Here is a 22,500-nt window from a genome sequence, read left to right on the forward strand (position 1 = left end):
GAACACTCGCATGACCGTCTCAGTAAACTGCTGGGAGACACAAACACCAGCACCAACAACACCAACACGAACAAAAACAACACAAATCCCTTAATAATAGGTTAGAAGGGGAGACACACACGAAAAAAGGGGATTGTGGGAGTTAGGAGATAGAGGAGACTGGTGGAGGCAAGACAAGAAGGAGAGAGAGAGGGGGAGGAAGGGGAGGAAGGGAAGAAGGCCTGGAATGGGGTAGAGAGACCGTATTTTTGGCAGCGGCGTGGGTGGGTTGGGAAGATAACGGGAGTGAGGTGTGGGAGTGTCCGCGACATAATGTAGAGCGCGAGGCACCTCCTCCTGGCACTCTTTGGAGGTAATGTAGCTAATTATCTACCCCGGGAGGAGGAGGAGGAGGAGGAGGACGGGGGAAGAGGAGGGGGAGGAGGGGCTTGATCAGAGAGAAGGTTCATTAACATATTGATCGACTGTAGAAGCTGTGAGGGTAATGACTTTGTTCTCCTTATTTGCATGTGATCTCCACCACGTCCACTGCGAGACACGAATGTTGTGAGCAAGGCAGTGCTTATAAGGGAGGAAGTTTTGTGTCTCTGTACTCTCTCTCTCTCTCTCTCTGCCTTGAAAATTAATCACCAGACAAATTTGGCAAGGTTAGGTAAAATAAGGTTTCATTTTACTACCTATTTAGCCAAGTTACTAAAGCACACATGAGGGAGGGACTGTTTGACCTCTAAGTACGTCTCTCTCTCTCTCTCTCTCTCTCTCTCTCTCTCTCTCTCTGCTTTCAAATTTAACAACCAGACGTAAACTTAGTCAGGGTAGGTAAAGTGAAGTTAGGTTTAATCACCACTACTTAGGTAAGGTACAGAGGGGCCTAACCTCACCTGATGGAACACTGCTGGTCGTCATCTGTTTCCTTCTCTTTCTTGGCAACGTCTATTAAAAAGTGAAGGTAACCCAATAAGGTGCAAATTCCCCTTCCCACCGGTGCTCCCCCCGCTCCCCCCCCAGCAAAAAAAAAAAAAAAAGACAGACATCAATAAAACCTCATTAAACAAAGGCCTTTTATTTCATCGTCAGGTAATATAGAAATTTTAAGTGCAATGGTTTTATAAGATTAAAAAAAAAAAGAAAAAAAAGGTTATATATATTTGTCTTCCATTGAGTAAAAGAGATAAATTTTGCCTTCATTAACTTTTCTTTGTCTGTGTTGCTTCTTATCACGTTTATTTCCTTCTTTTGTGTTCTCTCTCCCTCGTTTCGGTTTTCGGTGTTTGTCTCTTTCCTTCCTTCGTTTTTGGTTTTCTTATCTTCTTTTATCTTTTTCATTTCCTGTTAATTTCTGTGTCTTTGTTTCGTCCCTCCTCTCTCTCTCTGTCTCTCTCTCTCTCTCTCTCTCTCTCTCTCTCTCTCTCTCTCTCTCTCTCTCTCTCTCTCTCTCTCTCTCTCTGATGTATTAGTAAACAGAGCAGACAAACAAACAGATAAATAGACATAAAATTCTTTCCCTTATTTTCATTTACCACTTTTGTTCATTCATCTATTCAATTATACATTTTGGAGACTTAATGGAGAAATGGACGAATGAGAAAAAATGAAAGAATATTGATAATTTTGTAATGAATGTAGTGTGTAATTCTCTCTCTCTCTCTCTCTCTCTCTCTCTCTCTCTCTCTCTCTCTCTCTCTCTCTCTCTCTCTCTCTCTCTCTCTCTCTCTCTCTCTCTCTTTTTGGCAAGAGCGAAGGCTGTAAATAACCCATGAGAGGAGAGCAATTAAGACTCATTATGGGTAGAGATTTGCATTTATTCTCTCTCGGCCGCTGCCTTATCTCCCTCTCCTGACTCTACAAACATATTAATGGGAGAGCCAGGCCGCCTCTCCCCCTCTTCTCTCTCTCTCTCTCTCTCTCTCTCTCTCTCTCTCTCTCTCTCTCTCTCTCTCTCTCTCTCTCTCTCTCTCTCTCTGTTTAGTTTTGTTTCCCTATTGAGATGGAATTTAAAAGTGAAGGAATGATTGAAAAATTAATTAAAATCTGTGGGAATAACGTGTTTACTTTTTAGAAGAGGTGATTTACTGAGACAGAGAGAGAGAGAGAGAGAGAGAGAGAGAGAGAGAGAGAGAGAGAGAGAGAGAGAGGAGGGAGAAAGAGAGAGAGACTTGAACAACCCATAACCACTTTCCTTCGTATGGTTAAATTTACGCTTCATTTTCCCGAAGGCTACGTTAAAATATGCAATGCTTTAAGAATTCGTCTCCCGCTTCTTTGCCCTGCGAGGCTGTGGAGCTAGGGAGTAATTCAAGGGTAGGCTTACTATGACAACTAGGCCTCTACTGTGCTATCAAATCCTATCCTATCACTGCAAAAAAAAAAAAAAAAAAAAAATCTTGTTATAATGAGTCTAGCAGTGTTTATTCTCGCATCGTCCGCTATGAAGGAATACTTAAGGGAATACTTCGTTTCATAACCTTGATCTGAACCTGTTAAATGTGCGCTTTATCCGGACCAATAGGATTCTTGTACGTGTTTACTGTGCTGTTATGCAAATCTGCTTATTTTGGTCTCTAAAACTCGCTATTTAAAGTTAGATTGGATTTACAGGAAGTCTTTATGTTTGTGGTTTTCCGCGTGTCTTGCAGTCTTCCTTACGTTCTGTCCTTAAGTTCTCATATTTGTTGGGATTTACAGAAAGACTCCATGTTTGCAGTTTTCTCTATGCCTTTTTGCAGCTTTCCTTATGTTCTTGTGTTCTTAAGTTCTTCCATTTGCATCATCTATTAGCAGCTTTCCTTATTTCATGTTGTTCTTGTGCTATATTTCCATTATCAACTCCTCGCTTCCTTATATTCTCCTACTGTCTTATTTTGTATTATCTACGCTGAGAAATATGGTGAAAACAGCTGCCGTCAATAACAGATGGCAAAGAAAACAGCACCATTAGCTTGATATGTTCAGGGGTATTTATAACTGGCAGGGAATCGCTAAAATGCAAGGTATATTGTGCTCATTCCATACCTAATGCGTTCAGGCTCCCTTAGAATTCTATTTTGATACTGAAAGCTTAAGAGTGGTGGTGTAGTTAAGAGTGGTGCTGTAGTAGCTTTTAAATCATACTCAAGCTTACTCCAGCCTTTTGTGACCGGGACGGATCGTAATGTAGAAATATATAAGGGATGATGTTTTGCTCTTTATATCTGTCGTTGCCTCGCCTTTGTTAAGTACTTGGCTGAACGTGAGTCTTTTAAATCTATTGAATATTCTGGCCTATTGTAAATGTGGGGGATCATAATGGAACGTATGCAAGGAATAATGTGATTTTTTTTCTTATATATTTATCTATTCCTATTGAGAGATTGGCGCAACCTTTACACACACACACACACACACACATACGTTCTCTCTCCCGCTTCCCTTGTGTGTAACGTTATCTTCTATTGTTTATTTGTTGTACATTTGCCTCTCCTATTCACAATTTGGCACAAGCTTTATATAGGCGAGCTGTTTCTCTCTCCTTCCGTGTCTGCCTCACTTCTCTCTCACATTATCTTCTCTTGTATATGTGTTGTATATTTGTCCCTTTAAGAATGTGCCCAGCGTTTACATAGACACCTTCTTTCTCCTTCCTTGTGTTGCCTCACTTGGGTCTAACATAATTTTTCCTTGCATATTTGTAGTATATTTGCCCCTTCAGTTCCATTAGAGTGTAGTATAACCCTTACATACACATCTGCCGCCTTCCTAGTGCCGCCTCTCTCGAGTCTAACATAATCTTGCATATTTGTTGTATATTTGAGCCTTCAGTTCCATTAAGAATGAGGCGCCACCTTTACATAGACGCCTTCTTTCCCCCGCCTTGGTTGTCCTGCCTCGCAAACACACGGGCTGAATTCCCCCGCGTACAATAACAGCACTGCATTCCAGCCTTGGCGGGCGCGGGTAAACGACAACCGTTTCTCAAAAAAATAAACTCCGCGCCGCACTTACTCCGGGCGGCGAACAAAAATCGTGCGGAAATATTATAAAACGCATAAAAGGGACAGAATTTATGGTCATTTTTGTGCATAAAGACCGCCACCCGTCCTGGCCCTCCTGCCCCGCGCCCCACGTGCCCCTCTAAAGGTAATTTCCCGGCAGGACGAAGCTAATAAATCACAGGGCACCTCGGCCTTTTATTCTCAGATTTAGCTCGACTTGAGGAAGCACGGGACTGGCGCGTATTATAAAGCGGGAGGATTCAAAGCGAGAAGACCTTGTGGGCGTTTAATGTGGGTGAGAAAATGACCCCCTTGTCTTCCCGCCAGAAATTTAGAGGAGCTGGATGAAAGGGGCCACTCTCTCTCTCTCTCTCTCTCTCTCTCTCTCTCTCTCTCTCTCTCTCTCTCTCTCTCTCTCTCTCTCTCTCTGTCTGTCTTTTTCCTGCGTGTTTTCCCTTTCTTTCTCCAATGTTCTGTTTCCTTTTACTATTTTCCCGGGGGTTGGCAGAAAGGTGCTTTTGTCTTTTCATCCGTTTTCTTTTCTTTTTCTTTTTTTCCTGTCAGTTTTCCCGGTCTTTTCCTACTTTTATTCCTGAGAGTTGGCAGAAAAAAAATAATGCGTCTTATTTTCCTTTTTCCGTTTTTACTCCTTTCCTATAAGTTAATTAAATGGAGTCTTCTGCTTTTTTCTTCCATTTCTCTGACCCATTTTTTTCCTTTTCCCTTCCAGCCACTTCCTAAGATAAGCCTTTTTTTCCTACTTTCCTTTTCCTCTTTTCCTGTAAGTCATTAGAATCGAGTTAAAGTCCTTCTCTTACACCACTTTTCCTTTCACTTCCCGTTTTCTTCACCACTTCTCCTATTCCCTCTCATTCACTCCCAAAGATTCTCCAGAAAGGAATAAAACAGCTTTTCTTTTTTAATCATCCTTTTCCTTCCTTTCTCCTTTCCTCTGACGCTCCTTTCCCTGCCTTTGTGCGTAGAATTGCCGTCTTTTTAAAAATTTTTTTTCAGTGGCAGACCCTTGTTGTGCGTCTGGCAGCTCCGCGTATTTGTGTGAGAGACGGAAAGGTTTTGTTTGCGAATCAGACGTGAGATGGTGTGTTTGGGGTCCTAATGAGGCTCCAGGAAGAAGGTGTAGGAGTGTACTGGCTCTGTATGAATGCTTCTGTGGGTGTTTCTTTGTGGTTGGTCATCTGGCAAGGTAGGTAGATGGATGGATGGATAAATAGATAGATGAATAGATAGCTAGTTAGTGAATGAGTGAGTTGGTTAGTTGGGTAGCTGTTTAATTGGTTATTTAGTTAATGAGATAGATGGTAAGTTGGCTAGCTAGTTAGTGATATATATAAACAGATAGATGGATAGACAGACAGACAGACAGACAGACAGACAGACAGACAGAAACAGACAAATAAATAGACTATAGATTGGTTAAATTAACGACAAAGTAAAGCAACCTTTTTCGATATAAATAATTTGGCATAACACTCTGATCTGTAATGTACAAGAACTATTAGCTGTGTACGTATTCCGTGTGTGTGTGTGTGTGTGTGTGTGTGTGTGTGTGTGTGTGTGTGTGTGTGTGTCTGCGCGCGCGTGTGCGTGTGCGTGCGTGCGTGCATGTGTATATTTACACTGAACCTTACCAATGAATTATTGTTTGGTGTCCACGCTCTCTCTCTCTCTCTCTCTCTCTCTCTCTCTCTCTCTCTCTCTCTCTCTCTCTCTCTCTCTCTCTCACACCAACAAACAAGAGGGGAGAAAGAGAGAGAGAGAGAGAGAGAGAGAGAGAGAGAGAGAGAGAGAGAGAGAGAGAGAGAGAGAGAAATCAATACATTTAGTGATCGCAGACACTCCCACTCTCAGTGCTCACTATTTGCCTATTCAAACACAGCCAGTAGTCCACTAATGCCTCGCCTCGCCTGCCCGGGTGAGGGCCGCGAGAGTCCGGGGCTCGCCTCTACCTCTCCTGACGCGGGGACGACGCTGCCTCTCTTGAAATCGTCGATAAAACTACCCGTTCGTAAAATAGAAGAGGCTGTGGAGATTAGGATACTTTAGGGCCGCGAGGAGAAGGAGAAAAGACTGAGGGTGTTGTCGGCAAGCGAGGGGAGTAAATGCTGCGGGGAAGTTCGCGATAGTGTTTAGGTATATGTGGTAGAGTTAAGTAAGCAGGGGGGAGAAGGCATAGAGAGGTAGAGGGTGGGAGAAACGAGTGAGTGAGTGAGGGAGGGAGTAAATACTGGGAGGAGCTTTACGGTGAAGTGTTTAGCTATGTGGTAGAGTAATGCAAGTAGGGAGGAAGAGGGCATAGAGAGGTAGAAGGTGGGAAAAAACGAGTGAGTGAGGGAGTGAGTGAGTGAGTGAATACTAAGAGGAGGTTTACGGTGAAGTTAGTTATATGGAAGTAAAGGTCACAGGAGGAAGAAATGTTTAGAAAAGTAGATTGGAAAGAACGAGTGATTGTGGGAGTGAGAGAAAGTAAGGGAGGGAATACATGGTAGGATTTTTTAGTGCAATGGTTAGCGAAAACGAGAAATGAGAGATAGAAGAGAGGAATGTTCAAAGCTTGTATGGAGGAGAGTATGAGGAAAGAGGTAAAAAGTAAATGTATCTTAGGTCTAAAATTTGTGATGAGATGATGAAAAAGGAAGAAGAATGAGTTATAAGATAGATGATTTTGAAAGGATGTTTAATAATAAGTGTGTAATGTAATGTAATGTTGCTTTTAGATATTCACTAGAAAATATATAGCAGTATAGCAAGAGAGAGAGAGAGAGAGAGAGAGAGAGAGAGAGAGAGAGAGAGAGAGGAGAAGGACGAGGAGATGAAAAATGAGAAGTAGGGGACCAGCAGTTAATCCCTGGAGAATTTCAAACTTAATTATGAGTGAATCCTCGTGTCTCAACAGTACTCTCTCTCTCTCTCTCTCTCTCTCTCTCTCTCTCTCTCTCTCTCTCTCTCTCTCTCTCTCTCTCTCTCTCTCTCTCTCTCTCTCTTAAGCTAACCCCAAATTCCCATCAAAAAACATCAAAACAACACAGTAAACAACAACACAACAAAAACAACAATGACAGTTTATAAAGAACCTGAACTGAAGAGGCGGAAAGGAGCAAGAAAAAGGGGAGGGAGGGACAGAGGGCAACCAAGATGAAGGGGGAGAGGGGAGGAGGGAAGGGAGAGGGTAAGGAGAGGGCGGGAGAGAGGGGGCAAGGGTCGTGGGGGGGAACAAAAAGCAGGGGGACGACGACTAACGTGAACGACACTGGCAGTCAGCCAAATTAATTGTGTGGGTAAATTATCCCCGAGTGGCGATAAATTCCAGACCGATGATGTGGAGAGAGAGAGAGAGAGAGAGAGAGAGAGAGAGAGAGAGAGAGAGAGAGAGAGAGAGAGAGAGAGAGAGAGAGAGAGAGAGAGAGAGAGGGGTTAGTTTTTAAGATAGGGAGTACTCATCATTCTCACTTTAATGTGTAAAAGACTCCCTGTATTTGTAAAGACAAGGGAGAGAGAGAGAGAGAGAGAGAGAGAGAGAGAGAGAGAGAGAGAGAGAGAGAGAGAGAGAGAGAGAGAGAGAGAGAGAGAGAGAGAGAGAGACTGATAGATAAACGTATAAATAAACTTACAGATGGACAAATAGGTGGATTATCATACATACATACATACATACACACATACATACATACATACATACTTTTATAGACGCATACATACATATATACGTTTACACACGCATAGATATATACATACATAAAGACAGACAGACAGACAGACAGACAGACAGACAGATATACAAATGATCATATAGACACACGGAAAGACAGACAAACACACACTGACAGACAGACAGACAGACAGATATGGAGACATTACACATCTTAATAACCCTTTTATTTTTTTTTTCTTCATTTGTTTTCATGATGTAATGAAAATTCGAATCAATATTTTCGTATTGTTTCCTCTATTATATATTTTCTTTCATCTTCATAAACTCCCAACCTTATCTGTCAACTCCAATATATTATCCTAACCTAATCTTAACATTATCATTATCTTAACAGCATCTAATCTTCTCCTTAATCAGTCGTAATCCTTATCTGCAACGCCTTCCCTTGCTATTTAAACTCAGTACTTATCTCGTCACTTTACTTATACTTCCCATCGTTCATTCATTGGCTAATCTACTGATAACACCTCATTGACTGTTTTCCTCCACTTGATAAGCTTTTTGTACCGCCTTGTATTTTTCTTTTCCTCCTTCATTCAACAAACTGGAGAATCTTTTTTGTTTTTTTCTTAGTTATTCAGTATTTTTTTTTGTGTTGTTTTGTTCCCTCCATTACTATCTAAGCTTAAAGAAATGTCATCCTCTATTTCCTTTATTCTAAGCTTTCTGAAACATTGTCTCTCTCAACAAGCTTTCTGGAACGTCCTCTCTTTATTAAACTCTGGAAAACACTCCCTTATTTAAACTTTATGGAAAATTCTCCCCTTATTTAAGCTTTCTGGAACGCCTCCCCTTATTTAAGCTCTCTTTATTATCAAGCTTTCTTTTCTATCCCTTCTTGCTTGAAAACCTTGACAATTTTTCTTTTCTCTTCTTCACTTAATAAACTTCCTGCTCCACCTTCCCTTCACCTTCCCTCCACCTTCCTTCCACCTTCCCTCGCTCCTCTAAGCCTGTAGCAACACACCTGGCTTGTCTTAGCTTACTACAACACCTGCTTACTCTTCCTCCTTCACCCAGCAAACACCTTCCTCACCTCCCCGTGTAATCTCCCAGTGACACACCTGACTTGTTTTAAATTGTTGTAACACCTGGCTATTTTTTCTCCGCTCTGAAACACTCTTCTTCCCTCCCTTCTTCACCCTGAAACACCCTTCCTCCCTCACTCACTCTGAAACACACACACAAAAGCACTCTTTTCCTTCCTCTCTCATCCTGAAACACACCCCTCTATTCTTTCCCCCTTCCTCACCCTGAAACCTTCCTCCCTCCCTTACAAGCTCCCCAAAACACACCTGCCTCACACAGCCTCACAAACACACCTGCCTAACAAGCTCCCCAAACACACCTGCCTAACAAGCTCCCCAAACACACCTGCCTCACGCAGCCCCCCAAAAACATAACTGTCCCACAACCCCATCCCAAAGTACACACCTGCCTCACAACACTCCCTTCAACAACACACCTGCGTGACTCACCTCAGCAATCATTGGGTCAGTGTTCACCTGGCACATGTACACCCCGCGGTCGTCCTCCTGCACGTTCTTGATGTGAAGGTTCCAGGTGGTGCGGTCTCTGTAGGTGACTGACACACGGGGGTTGTGCGTCACGACCTGGTGGTGGATCGCCTGGATGGCCTTGGTGTCCGCCTTCACCCACCCCACCTGGAGAAGAGAGAGGTTGTTGATATATTTTTTTCTTTGGTTTTTATTTTTGTAGAGGAGAGGAGAGTGTTGATTTACTCCTTTAACCTTTGTTTCGGTAGAGGAGAGGAAAGATTGTTAATTCACTCCTTTCGTCTTTCTTTTTTTCAGATGGGGCAATTTGAGTTTTTTTCTTTCTTTTATTTTTTATATCATTTTCTGTACCTCTTGCCAATCTCGACACCCAGGTAACTTGATTCAGCCTTTGACTGCTATTTGGTACACCTTTCCTTAATTACCAATCACACTGAGACATCTTTACTTGTTCTACAGCCACCACCTCCAATCTTTAAACCGGGCAGACATTACAAAATCTATTCTTTTTTTAATTACGTACTTTCTTGTAGATGCTTTTAAAGACTTCATGCATTACTTCTGGTGCTGTGAACTGTCTCGTGTCGCAGTGAAAAACATAAGAACATAAGAACATAAGAAGTAAGGGAAGCTGCAAGAAGCGACCAGGCTTACACGTGGCAGTCCCTGTATGAAGAGAGGAACAGGCGTAAAGTTCAGAGGTCACCGGTGAAAGGAGTGAAAGAATGGAGCCACTGGTTGACTTATGCATTAGTGAGATGGACGTGACGAGGGTGAGAGCGAATAGAAAGCCTTGTATCATGTTTTTCTTTCCCTCTCCTTTCTTTTTATTCTTATTCATCCTTCTAATTCTTAATCTATTATGTTCTGCGCCTATATATTCCTCTTATGCCCATTTCTTCGTGTGTGTGTGTGTGTGTGTGTGTGTGTGTGTGTGTGTGTGTGTGTGTGTGTGTGTGTGTGTGTGTGTGTGTCGCGTCATGGAGTTGAATTTTTTTTTGAGTTCTGTTTGTTTTGAAGGTCGATAGAAGACAGCAGGCGACTCCCACAGCATCTATGGGCGACAGCTGGCGCCACTCTGATCACCGCCGCTTGTTGCGTTCTCATGGAGGGAGGCAGAGAGAGAGAGAGAGAGAGAGAGAGAGAGAGAGAGAGAGAGAGAGAGAGAGAGAGAGAGAGAGAGAGAGAGAGAGAGAGAGAGAGAGAGAGAGAGAGAGAGAGACTAACAGAATCACACAAAAACACAGAAATAGAGACTAGGGAAGAAAGAAATAAAGAAAAAAGAAACGAGTAGTAGAACACACACACATACACACACACACACACACACACGTAAGAAAAAAGAAAAAAAAAACAATAAAATACGAAAGAAAGAAAAAAAATATATATCCGGAATATTTCACACTCTGCTATCATCTAAAAATATTCGGACAGGGGAGCCTTGGACATTCCTGGAGGTGGGGAGGCTACGGGTCGCTGCTGGGGGCTTTTTCCGGGCTGAGGGCTGCGGGATTACCTTACGGGGACTGTCAGATGGATGCCAAGGAAGCGGGAAAGAGAAAGGTCTTACGAATCTGCTTAGCGAAGGTGAAGGGAGAAAAAAAAAGGCGGCCAGGCTGATGATGGGTAGATGGGGAGCATGTAGCGGGGGAGGTTAAGAAGGGGTGGGAATGGATGGGGTTTAAGGTAAAGAAGGAATGGGGTTTTAGTAAAGAAAAGGAGAGTTTTGTAAATGTAAGGGAAGGGGAGATCGACGGACAACCCGGAAGAGAGAGAGAGAGAGAGAGAGAGAGAGAGAGAGAGAGAGAGAGAGAGAGAGAGAGAGAGAGAGAGGAAATTGGAAGGATATGGAGAGGGAATGTGTAGATTTTGAGTGATTCGAAATATTAAAGACGAATCTCTCTCTCTCTCTCTCTCTCTCTCTCTCTCTCTCTCTCTCTCTCTCTCTCTCTCTCTCTCTCTCTCTCTCTCGCTTTCACTTTCTAAATATAAACAAATACACCACAAGTAGAGTCTTATAAAAAAAATCTAAGAAAAAACAAAAATACCAGGAATACAATCCATAATTAAATCTATCAAAATACAACAATAAACTTAAAAATATAATATAATAACCAGAAGAAAAAAAATATAAGAAAAATCATTAATACCAAGAATATAATCGTACTTAAACACATCACTATACAACATAAATAAAAAAAAAACAACAAAAAAAAACTATTATATCCAAAAATACAATGTCAAAACGAAATATACTTATAAACAAACCACCAAGAATACAGTGAACACAAAAACCCATTCAAAATACAACGTCGACTTCACAACAAGCCAGTGTGTCCTATATAATACAGGACCCAGACGTCTGCCGGGTCCAGTTCTCGCTCTGCTGTGGGAGTGAACATGCCGCCACTGCCATGAACACAAAAATGCATTACCTTCCACTCACAAATGGATTTCAGCTCCCCTAAAGTCTATTTCCTGAGTGATATTAGTTGCCCACAGTGATAGAAGGCAACAGTTGGGTGATGCTGGCCGCCCCTTCCTCGATAAATCTTTCCCTCACTTGATCTGCCGCTGCTCTCTCTCTCTCTCTCTCCCTCACTCACTCGCTCGCTCACTCTGTACTCTTCCTCGCCTTCAGTTTTGCAGTCTGTTATTTTTATCGTCACGTATATTCTATTTTTTTTTTTTACTGTGGTGGACAAAATATTTCACTTTTGGTAAACTTTTTATTTTATTTTATTTTTGTTTTTGTATCGGAATGTTTGAGTGTTTCTTTAGTTTTGTCTCACTCTTCATCTTCTGTCACTCTTTATCGCTACGTTTCTTCCATTCTTTTTTTATTTATTTTGCCGGAGTCTACGTAGGAGGGAATGTTTCACCCTTACCAAACTATTTATTTCTTTTTCTATTTTGATGTCGAAATATTTTAGTGCCCCTTTAATTTCCTTCACTCTTCGTCTTCTGCAGTCTGATCCTCTATATATTACTAAGCATATTACATCTTTTCTTCATTCATAAGTTTTCGCTTTCTTTATATTTATCTTTCGTTTTGGTTTAATCGTTTATTTTTTTCCTCTGTCTCTCTTTCTCTCTCTCCCATTTGTCTTATCTTTGGCATTCTTCCAGTTTTGTTAAGAGAAACGAAGCCAAATTATGACTATGATGTATAATGAACTGCCATTAACACCACACACACAAAGAGAGAGAGAGAGAGAAAGAGAGAGAGAAAGAGAGAGAGAGGGGGGGATGCTGGAAAAATCTTTGACCTGCAGTATTCATAAAATTCCAAATTCAGTTTATCCTTTGCCAAATAAATTCTTTCTCTCTCTAGTTGAGTTATGTATTTCTTCACCTTCTCTCTTCTTTTGTTATTGTTTTTCCCCGTCCTGCTATTTCCTGGCATCCATATTTCTCTGCTGTTGTCATCTTCCTCTTTCCATCCATCATTCTTATTTACATATCTCTTTTTTATTCATTTTATTCTAGTCTTATGTTATTTTTTTATATTTACTTCCCGTTTTGCAATGATTTATGAATGCAATGGTATATGTTCTTTAGGAAAAAATTATCACCTTTATTTAATACTTTTTTTCTTTATTGATTTTTCGGTTTTCCTTCATCCATTCCTCACTGTTACCCGCAACACTACCACACATCCTTCCTACCACACTAATACACACTGATACATATCGTTTCTCTATACCTTCACATTAATACGAATACATATCCTCTCTTCCTTCTCTCATCCCTCATTCAACACCCAATAACAAAACATTACTTACCCACACTAACACACTAATATCGTTTCTATATAACCTTCACATTAATACGACTACATATCCTCCTCTACCTTCACTCATTCCTCATTCATCACCCAAGAACACCTTGAGACCTTACTCAGCCCTGCACTACGACACACTCCCACCTCTCCTCACTCATCACTGGACTCCTCCACACCTCATCACTGAACAGAAACCCAACGCATCAGTATTTTCTTTTATGCTCGCTTCCTCTGCCGCCGCTGCCGCTCGATCCAAACCCGCCCCCGTTTTTTCTCCCCTCCGCTGTCATCTTAATGTCCCTTGGATCTACCCCCAAGTGTCCTCTTGCTTACCCACAACGACCCTTACGATAGACGGTGCAAATTTGTGACGTAGTTTCCTTGAGCTGCGTTTACGTATTGTGTTGTTGGAGGGAAGGGGGGAGGTAGTCTCTGTTTTTGTGTTCGTCTGTTTGTTTGTCTGTTTGTGTTTGTCTCGTGTGTTGTGTGTTAGTGTTTCTCTATCTTTCTCTGTCTCGTTGTCTGTGTGTCTGTTTATTTGTCTTTTTCGTGTGTGTGTGTGTGAGAAAGAGAGAGAGAGAGAGAGAGAGAGAGAGAGAGAGAGAGAGAGAGAGAGAGAGAGAGAGAGAGAGAGAGAGAGAATGGTCAGGTGCAAGAGCGTCAGACTCGACTTACAGCTGTTGTTTGGGAGAAGGAGGAGGAGGAAGAGGAGAGGGAGAAGAAGAAGAAAAAGAAAAAGAAGAATAAAAGAGAAAAAGAAGAAGAAAAGAGAACCTAGAAACGCCAAAAGCTTCACAAACTTGAGGATCTTAAGTAGAAAAAAAAACGAGAAAAAAAATGATAAGTAATATAAAAGAAGAACAGAATATAAATGTTGACGATAAGAATGACACTCCCTTAGACACAACAGAAAACGAGAGTATAGAAAACGAAGTTCCAGTGGCTTATTCATGTTAAGTTTTTGAACGAGTTGTGGAAAAAATGTTAGAGAGAGAGAGAGAGAGAGAGAGAGAGAGAGAGAGAGAGAGAGAGAGAGAGAGAGAGAGTAATCCGTCACAACCAGTTTCGTCCAACAAGTGAAAGAAAGGAGGAAGAGGAAGGGAGAAAGACGAAAAGGGAGGAGGAGGAGGAGGAGGAGGAGGAGGATGAGGAGGAGGAGGAGGAGGAGGAGGAGGAAGAGGAGAAAAGAAGGGAAAGAGACTGTAAAGGAAAGGAGGAGGAGGAGGAGGCAAGAGGAGAAGAAGTGAAAAGAAGATTAGGAGGAGGATAAGGAAGAAGAAGAAGAAGAAGAATAAGAATCAAGAAAAATAAAAAGGAAAGATAACCAAAGAAAAACGGAGAATACAGACGAAGAATAACAAGAAGAACAAGAACGAGAGAAAGGAAAAAATAAAAAATAAAAGAAAACAAGAAAGAACAAAAAGAAAGAAAAAAAAGATAAATAAAAGAAGCTTACGGACAGAAGGAAGAAGAAGAAAAAAAAAAAACGAACTACCAGAGAGAGAGAGAGAGAGAGAGAGAGAGAGAGAGAGAGAGAGAGAGAGAGAGAGAGAGAGAGAGAGAGAGAGAGGGACATGAGGAGGAGGAGGAGGAGGAGGAGGAGGAGGAGAAGAAGAGAGGAGGAGGAAAGCTAAGAAGGGGGCGTAATCCTCCCCCTGTACCTCCCCACTCCCCCCTGTACCCCCCACCTCCCCCTGTACCCCGCACTCCCCCTCTACCCCCAAGCTCCGTCCAACAAGTAGAGGTAATCCTTCTGGAGCTGAGTCAATGCCAGATCAGGCGTCAACCTTTGAATTTCAATAGCTGTTTTTCTCGCCGTTCTGGCTACAAATCCGTAAGAAGCTAGGCAGCCACTAGTCACAGGGAGAGCGTGATGATACTGCCGATCCTCTCCCTTCTCCACCTCAGCGCTATAGGAGAGGGAGGGAGAGGGAGAGAGAGAGAGGGAGAGGGTTTGCTTAAGAATATGAATGCAATCGAATTTAAACCAGGGACATAAATTATACAGGGATGTTTGGTTTGATTTAGTTTCCGTTTGTTATGTACTGGGGTGTTTTTATGGAGAGAGAGAGAGAGAGAGAGAGAGAGAGAAGAGAGAGAGAGAGGAGAGAGAGAGAGAGAGAGAGAGAGAGAGAGAGAGAGTGTAAGCGTGTGCCTCAGTCATCATTCATAGGTGTTACAGCTCCTATCTCTAATATTCATTGGATTTTGAGTCGTAATTTTGATGATCAGATTAAGAAAGAACCGAAGAAAAGTGATGTGTGTGTGTGTGTGTGTGTGTGTGAGAGAGAGAGAGAGAGAGAGAGAGAGAGAGAGAGAGAGAGAGAGAGAGAGAGAGAGAGAGAGAGAGAGAGAGAGAGAGAGAGCCTCCACTTCCCTCAGTTCTGGCCTCGACTCTCTCTCTCTCTCTCTCTCTCTCTCTCTCTCTCTCTCTCTCTCTAATCCAGACTCCAGTAAGACTTAACGAAGACTCCTCTCGCGTGCCTTTGTTACGCTAGACAAAGGTGCGACAATCGTTTTATTTCTTTATTTTGTGTGTGTGTGTGTGTGTGTGTGTGTGTGTGTGTGTGTGTGTGTTGGAATGAGAGGCTATCTAATTTCCGTAACACAATTATTAGTGACGAAAAAAAAGAACACCAAGAGAGAGAGAGAGAGAGAGAGAGAGAGAGAGGGAGAGGGAGAGGGAGAGGGAGAGCATATCGCGTCCACATGAATGACACTCGTTGGGGAGAGCATTGCTGGGCCGGAGCATCACCTCTTCCCTCTTACTACTACTCTTCCTACTCCTCTCTCTCTCTCTCTCTCTCTCTCTCTCTCTCTCTCTCTCTCTCTCTCCCCTCTTTTTCCCCTCTGCATTATCTTCCAGCACTTTCTCTTACCCATCTCTTCCTTTCCTTCTTCATTTTGTCGTTTTCTTTATTATTATTATTTCATCTCCTTTTCTTTTTCTATTATTCGTATTTTTATCCAGTGTTTTCTTCTTCCTTTCGTTGTTGACTATTCATTTTATATTATGTCTCTTTATTTCTATTTTTTAGGTCGTGTCATTTTCTCTAACGTTTATCTCAACATCTCTTCTCTCTCTCTCTCTCTCTCTCTCTCTCTCTCTCTCTCTCTCTCTCTCTCTCTCTCTCTCTCTATCCCTTCGTTTCCACACCTCCTTTCCATCCTCTCGTCTCCTTTCGCCTTGCTTTGCTCTTCATTATGTCATTCTGGAAAAGCACCACCAACACCACCACCAACACCACCACCAACACCACTACCCTCTCTCTCTCTCTGTCTCTTGCCATCCTCATTTACTCCCGCGGTCGTCTTGTCCCTTCGTTTTCATCTTACCTTCCCCGTTCTCGTCTCCCGGCTCGCTGCGGTCGCTCCTCCCCTTCCTTTGGTCCCTCGTGGCGGCGATAATCAGGCGGGAGAGGGCGGCAATACACACTCGAGCCACAAAGAGTACAATCTGCCTCGGAACACTTGGACAATCTCACACAGACATTACGCCGGACAGTATTGCTCCAGGGACCAGCAGGGGCGTGGACACTCTCTCTCTCTCTCTCTCTCTCTCTCTGTGTGTGTGTGTGTGTGTGTGTGTGTCTGTCTGTCTGTTTCATGAGAACCTTAATTTTATCGTCTTTTTGCTACGTTATTGTTTTTTCATGTGTATTTATGGTGTAAAGTGTGATTCTCTCTCTCTCTCTCTCTCTCTCTCTCTCTCTCTCTCTCTCTCTCTCTCATGGTAGTCTTAATTTCATCGTAATTCTTCTATATTACATTATTTTGTGTGTGTTTATGATCTAACGTATGGCTCTGATGACGCGCGCGTGTCTCTCTGTATGTGTGTGTGTGTGTGTGTGTGTGTGTGTGTGTGTGTGTGTGTGTGTCACTCGCTAATGTCAAATTCTCATATTTTTACGCACGTATTTCATATCATTTGCTGTCTGTCTCCCGAAGGAAACAATACGTATTGGAAGAGAGAGGCGAGGAAGGAATGGGAAGAGAGAGACGAGGAGGGAATGGGAGGCAGGGAGACTGTGGGGTGTTAAGGGAAAGAGCGGGAGGGTTGTGGGGGGTGACGGGATGAAAGGTGAGGTGAGGGAAAGGAGGGGAAGAGATAGGGAGTGAAAAGGGGGAGGAAGGATGAAAGAGGAGAGAGGGATGGGAGGAGGAATGTTGCCTGGGATGCGTCTTCCTTATGTCCTTGTATTGAGGTGTCGCTGTCAGTGTTGGCAGCGCCTTGCAAACACGCCAGCACCACGGAGTATTATTGTAAAGAAGGCACTTGAACTTATATTTTTTCTTAGCTTGTTAGTATTGTGGTATATCAAATTTTTTTATACCTATCATGAATACAAATATTTAGAGACAGCGGGAGAAGGAAGCAGTTTGTCTATCGAATTTATAAATATACGTGCTTTTTCAACATTACACACTTGTTTCCCTGTAGACACCATAACAAGCTCCCGTACAAACACCGTCACTTCTGAACCTTGTAAACAACACAGGCGCAGCGCGAAGACGGGACAAACAAATTATCCTAAGAAGGGAACCAATCCTGATCACCTGACTGTATCCTTTCTTATCCCTTCACTCCTTTGCACAAATGACGCGTGAGGAGGAGATGGGGTAATGTGGGGTAATGTCTATGGGGTTTAGAGGAATGGGGGAATGGGGAGATGGGGGAATGGGGAGGTGATAAGTGCCAGGACGGGAGAGGGGGAAGGGGAGTGACGTATGAAGCACATCAACACAAAGACTAGAGATAAGGAAGAACTTTATCGCCCCAAGTGTGCTGAGGGTTCCAGCTGCTCCTCTCTCACGACCCACACCAGCCAGCCCCACTCTCTCTCTCTCTCTCTCTCTCTCTCTACTTTTCTCCTTGTTTTTCATTTATTTTCATCATGCTTTTCTCATTATCTACTAATAACTTTACTGCTTCTATCACTTTTCTCTTTTTATCATCATCATCATCATCATCATCATCATCATCATCATCATCATCATCATCACCATCACCTCAATTATCACTGCCACCATCCTTCACCATTCCAACCTTCCACTCGCCACCCTACCCTTCCTTTCTCATTCCCTTCACTCCTACAGCCTCACTTTCCTTCTCCCCTTCCTTTTATCCCCTTACATTTATCCCTCCATTGACCTGCCCCTCCCACCCCTCTTCCTCCCCGTCTCAACAAGGCCTCGGTCATAACATTTGAGGAAACCACAAGAGGTGACCAGCAATAGACAGCGGATCATCTTCAGTTGGTATTTCGTTCCCGCTAATCCCTCGCTGATGGGGCGCCGCTACGAGACAGGCTGGGAGAGATGGGAGAGGCTGGGAGGGAAGGGAATGGAGGGTGACATAGGAGAGAAGGTTGGCAATGATGGAAAGGGAGAAGGAGGAAGGTGAAAAGAGTGAATAGAAGGAAGAGAGTGAAACTAGTGAATGAGAGAAAGAGGAGGAGGAGCAGGAAGAGGAGGAGAAGGTTAGCATTAATTATAGAACGAAACGAGGAAGGCGAAGAAGGAAGAGAAGGAGAAAGCTAACACTAATGATCAAACGAGAGAAGGAATAGGATAAAAATAACAAAAGGAGAAAGAGGAAGAAGAAGAGGAGGAGAAGGAGGAAGTTGGCATTATGACCGAACGAGAGGAAGAGGAAGACGAAACTAGTGAAAGGAGGAAAAGGAAGTGAAGTTAAATTTAATACGTATGATGATGAAACGGGAGAAGGAAGACGATGAAATTAATGAACAAGAGGAAGAGGAGGAGAAGGAGGAGGGGGAGGAGGGTAGCATTGGAGAAGGGAAGAAAAGGAAAGGGAGAACAAAGATGAGGATGACACGAGCGCGGGGAGGGGAGAAGGGCGTGGCTGTGTTATAGAAGAGAAAAAGAAGCGAAGAACTAGAAAAGAAATATGAAAATGATTTAAGAAGAGAGGCTGATAGTGAGGAAGAGAAAAAAGAACCTTGAAAAATAAAGAAGCGGAGAAAAGTAGCGAACGAAATAAGAAACATAGGAAGGAGTACAAGAAAAGAACAAGAACAAGAGTAAGAAGCTTAGGAACGAAGAAAACGGAGACACAAATGGAAGAGCGGACGGCAAAGAAAACGCTCGGGGATGCTGCGTCATGAGTAGCACGAGGAGAGCAAACATGGGTGACGCTCTGGGGTGAATAGCAGGGAGATCCATCCACAGGTGTCCGTAATGAGATCTCTGGATGGGAGGGGGACGGGATTCAATGGGGGAGTAAAAGTTGCGGCGACAAAACAAGCTAATGAGGGATAAGCAGCGGGGAAAATAGCAAAATAAGGCTGGTGAGTGATACGGTGCGGTGAAAATAGATTTGGAGTAAACACATGTGATGATAATGAAGGGATGTGGAAGGATGATGAAGATGCTATGAAGGGTTTGAAAAGAAGGTGGCGCGTGTGCAAACAGATACCAAATATTTTAGAACATTAAATACATTAAATACTGTTATGAATTTACGATTACAAGGAAAAATATCATCGTTTCACTATTACAAGCTGGAATTATAACACGTATTAGATTTTTTTTCCCTCTAATGAACACAATCCAGGATACATGAAATTAGAAATGGAAAATTTGGTCAGCGTTTCATTACCGCAAGTCAAAAATCAAACACGTATCTCTCTTTTCCCTTATGATAAATAAAAACACACAGGTATCTTTAACACAAAACAATGAAACATGTCTCACAGTAGTTACCAATTAAGGAAAGACAAACCAGATAATGAAATGGTTAAGAGGTATTAGCTACAGTACAAGAGCATGTAGACTCACCTTGTATTGGCCCAGGTGCTTCACGACACAGGTGAAGGTGATGTCCCGCCCCTTGCTGACAGTGATGTTGTTGATGGGCTCAGAGAAGGAAGGTTTGGGGATACCGGGCGGGTGTTGCACTGCGGGGAGAGAGAGAAAGGGGTTAGTCACGTGTAGAGAGAGAGAGAGAGAGAGAGAGAGAGAGAGAGAGAGAGAGAGAGAGAGAGAGAGAGAGAGAGGAGGGGAGGTGGAGTTATTGGTAGCGGCATATGAGAGGGGGAGTGAGAACAATTTGGTAAAAGAGAAACTGCAAAATTTAGGTATCTATTTGGCTGACTTGTGGTGCACGCGTATGTATATTGAAGCACAAAGTTACGCTGTGGCTGCTCCTCATCACGCCGCGCGCCACGCCACCAAAGGCCTGCTCATTCTCGCCTCTTGAACCTTCTACTTCTATGATAATTTCTATTTAACATTGAGGGCACTAAAGGAGATAATTCTCTAGGAAACACAAAAAAGAAGGGAATTATTTTTGTATTCCATATATTACAGATCTATTTAAGAGGTTGTAGCACGAAAATATGTATTAAAAAGTTGTAATTGGTTATGGGGAACAAATGTGTAGCAGTGAATAGGTTATAGCAATGATTTCTAGACATTGGAGGCACCACTTGCACCTCACACACTCTGGCACTCTCTGGAAACCCTCAAGACTATACTGTATTCATTAACGCTGTATTCTCCCACCGCCATTACTTTGAAAGGCCACGCGTAATGATGAGTTGGTTGGTTCCCTGCCGCCTCTGTGCCCTCACCACCGCCCTCAATGCAAGTCTGCCCTCGCCACGGCCTGTCCAGAAACGCCATCAGACAAATCTAGTTTAGCTTCGTATTCCGCCGCAAAACTCACCCTCTCTCTCTCTCTCTCTCTCTCTCTCTCTCTCTCTCTCTCTCTCTCTCTCTCTCTCTCTCTGCGCCGATGCCTCTGTCACTCTGCCTCACCCCGTCTCCCTCACCCCGCCTCATCCCGCCTCCCACATCTCCTCACCCCACCTCCCTCAACCCGCCTTCCCCCTTCCTCCATCACCCCTCCTCCTTCATCCCGCCCTCACATCCCTCCTCCTTCACCCCGCCTCCTTCACCCCGCCTCCATCACTCTGCCCCCCCTCACCCCGCCTCACCCGGCCTCCCTGACCTCCTCACCCCTCCTCCATCACCTCACCCATTCCTCAACACCCTCCCTCTCCTCGCTTCTCTCGCTCCGCCTTATCCCGCGCCTCACCCCGCCTCACCCCGCACCTCACCCCGCCTCACCCGCAGCCACACAACAATACCGTAACACCGCGGGGCCGCACCACACCACAACACCCCAAGGGACCTCATTTAATCAATCATATTTGCATTTATATTTATTTGGGAAGCAGGCACCTCCCTTCCCCCACCGCCTCCCTCCCCCCTCGAGCGGCGGCGCGGCACACGGGGGACAGCGGCGACAGATGGAAATATTTGACTAATTTGTTGATATCATGGCCTTGTATGCGACGCGAGATAGTGAGTTGTGGTGGCGAGGTTTGTGAGCCTGTGGTGACGCGCGGGATGACCAGTAGTGTTCTTGATCTCACGGCTGACTGACACGTGGCTCCTTAGCTCTTTACTGCTGATGACACAATGATACCTGAATGACTGAATTACTGTATAGAAATAGATCTGTAGCCACTAAGATATATATATATGAATTGCTCCATTATTTCTTTTGGTGTTGGTTTCTTCATCCCTCACCTGCTAATGACACAGTGGCACCTTAGTGAATAACTCTATTTAACTGCATACAAATAAAACTGTAGGTACTTCATTATTTCAATTACTCTATCTCTCCTTTCGCTATCATTGGTCTCTTTACCCCCTTGCCTGCTGGTGGTACAGTAACACCTTATTAAATTACTGAATTTCACTGTCAGGGGTCTTGTCTAAGTATCACAGTTAGCTGGAGGTGTATTCATTTTAAGTAGTCAGGTATGTGTAATGGTCTTCTATCAAGTTGAGCATCATGTTTGTTAATGTCGCAATATTTGAATTTGTTCCTTTCTAACTATTCTAAAATATTCATAATCGTTAGTCGCGTATGATTTTCTTGTATTAAATTAAGCATATTTATATATTTCAGTGTCACAGTCACAATATTTGAGTTTCTAGTGCTTTTAATTATCTCAAGATGTGCGTGATGTCGTTGTGTCATATTGATATATCAACCATCCTGAGATCTGTATTATTTTCTTGTATAAATTAACGTGTCAGCAAGTATACGTACTGGAGGATATCCTATTTCTCTGCTGGGATTAAATTTCTGTTTGCTAATATACACACACATGTTATTACCAGGTAATAGATGCTCTAAGCTGCGGAGCATCTTAAAGGACCTTCCTACAGCGGCTGGTGGGTTCTGATTTTTAGACGCTTCGCAGACCTGGTCATACGGAGCCCGCCTGCACACGCCACGCCAAGTGTCGCGCCGCCGTGATGGTTGCAGCGAGTGACATGTTGCCATAAATGACTCTGTGTTTTCAATATGCGGAGGTTTATCTGCATTCCGATCATATTACTGTGTTGACGAGAGTTTTTCCTACTTAATGCAATAATATATTTCAGCATTCAATGATTAAGTGTTGAAAATAGCGAACACAAGTAAAACATGTTATAAACATTTTTTTTTTACATCTT

At 43.1% G+C, this 22,500-nt stretch overlaps 1 protein-coding gene across 6 annotated transcripts in view; it reads right to left on the reverse strand.

The window, feature by feature from the left end:
• Positions 1-22,500, reverse strand: part of LOC135113549 (protein amalgam-like) — a 78,389-nt gene that overhangs the window by 13,505 nt on the left and 42,384 nt on the right. For all 6 annotated transcript variants that reach the window (XM_064028804.1, XM_064028801.1, XM_064028805.1 and 3 more), the window contains 2 exons: positions 19,804-19,922; positions 9,180-9,365 (listed from right to left, as the gene is read on the reverse strand). In XM_064028804.1, the coding sequence (XP_063884874.1) occupies positions 9,180-9,365; positions 19,804-19,922 (305 nt within the window). The remainder of the gene's footprint in view (positions 1-9,179; positions 9,366-19,803; positions 19,923-22,500) is intronic.

This window comes from Scylla paramamosain, chromosome 26 (assembly GCF_035594125.1).
Source record: "Scylla paramamosain isolate STU-SP2022 chromosome 26, ASM3559412v1, whole genome shotgun sequence".
Lineage (NCBI taxonomy): Eukaryota > Metazoa > Arthropoda > Malacostraca > Decapoda > Portunidae > Scylla > Scylla paramamosain.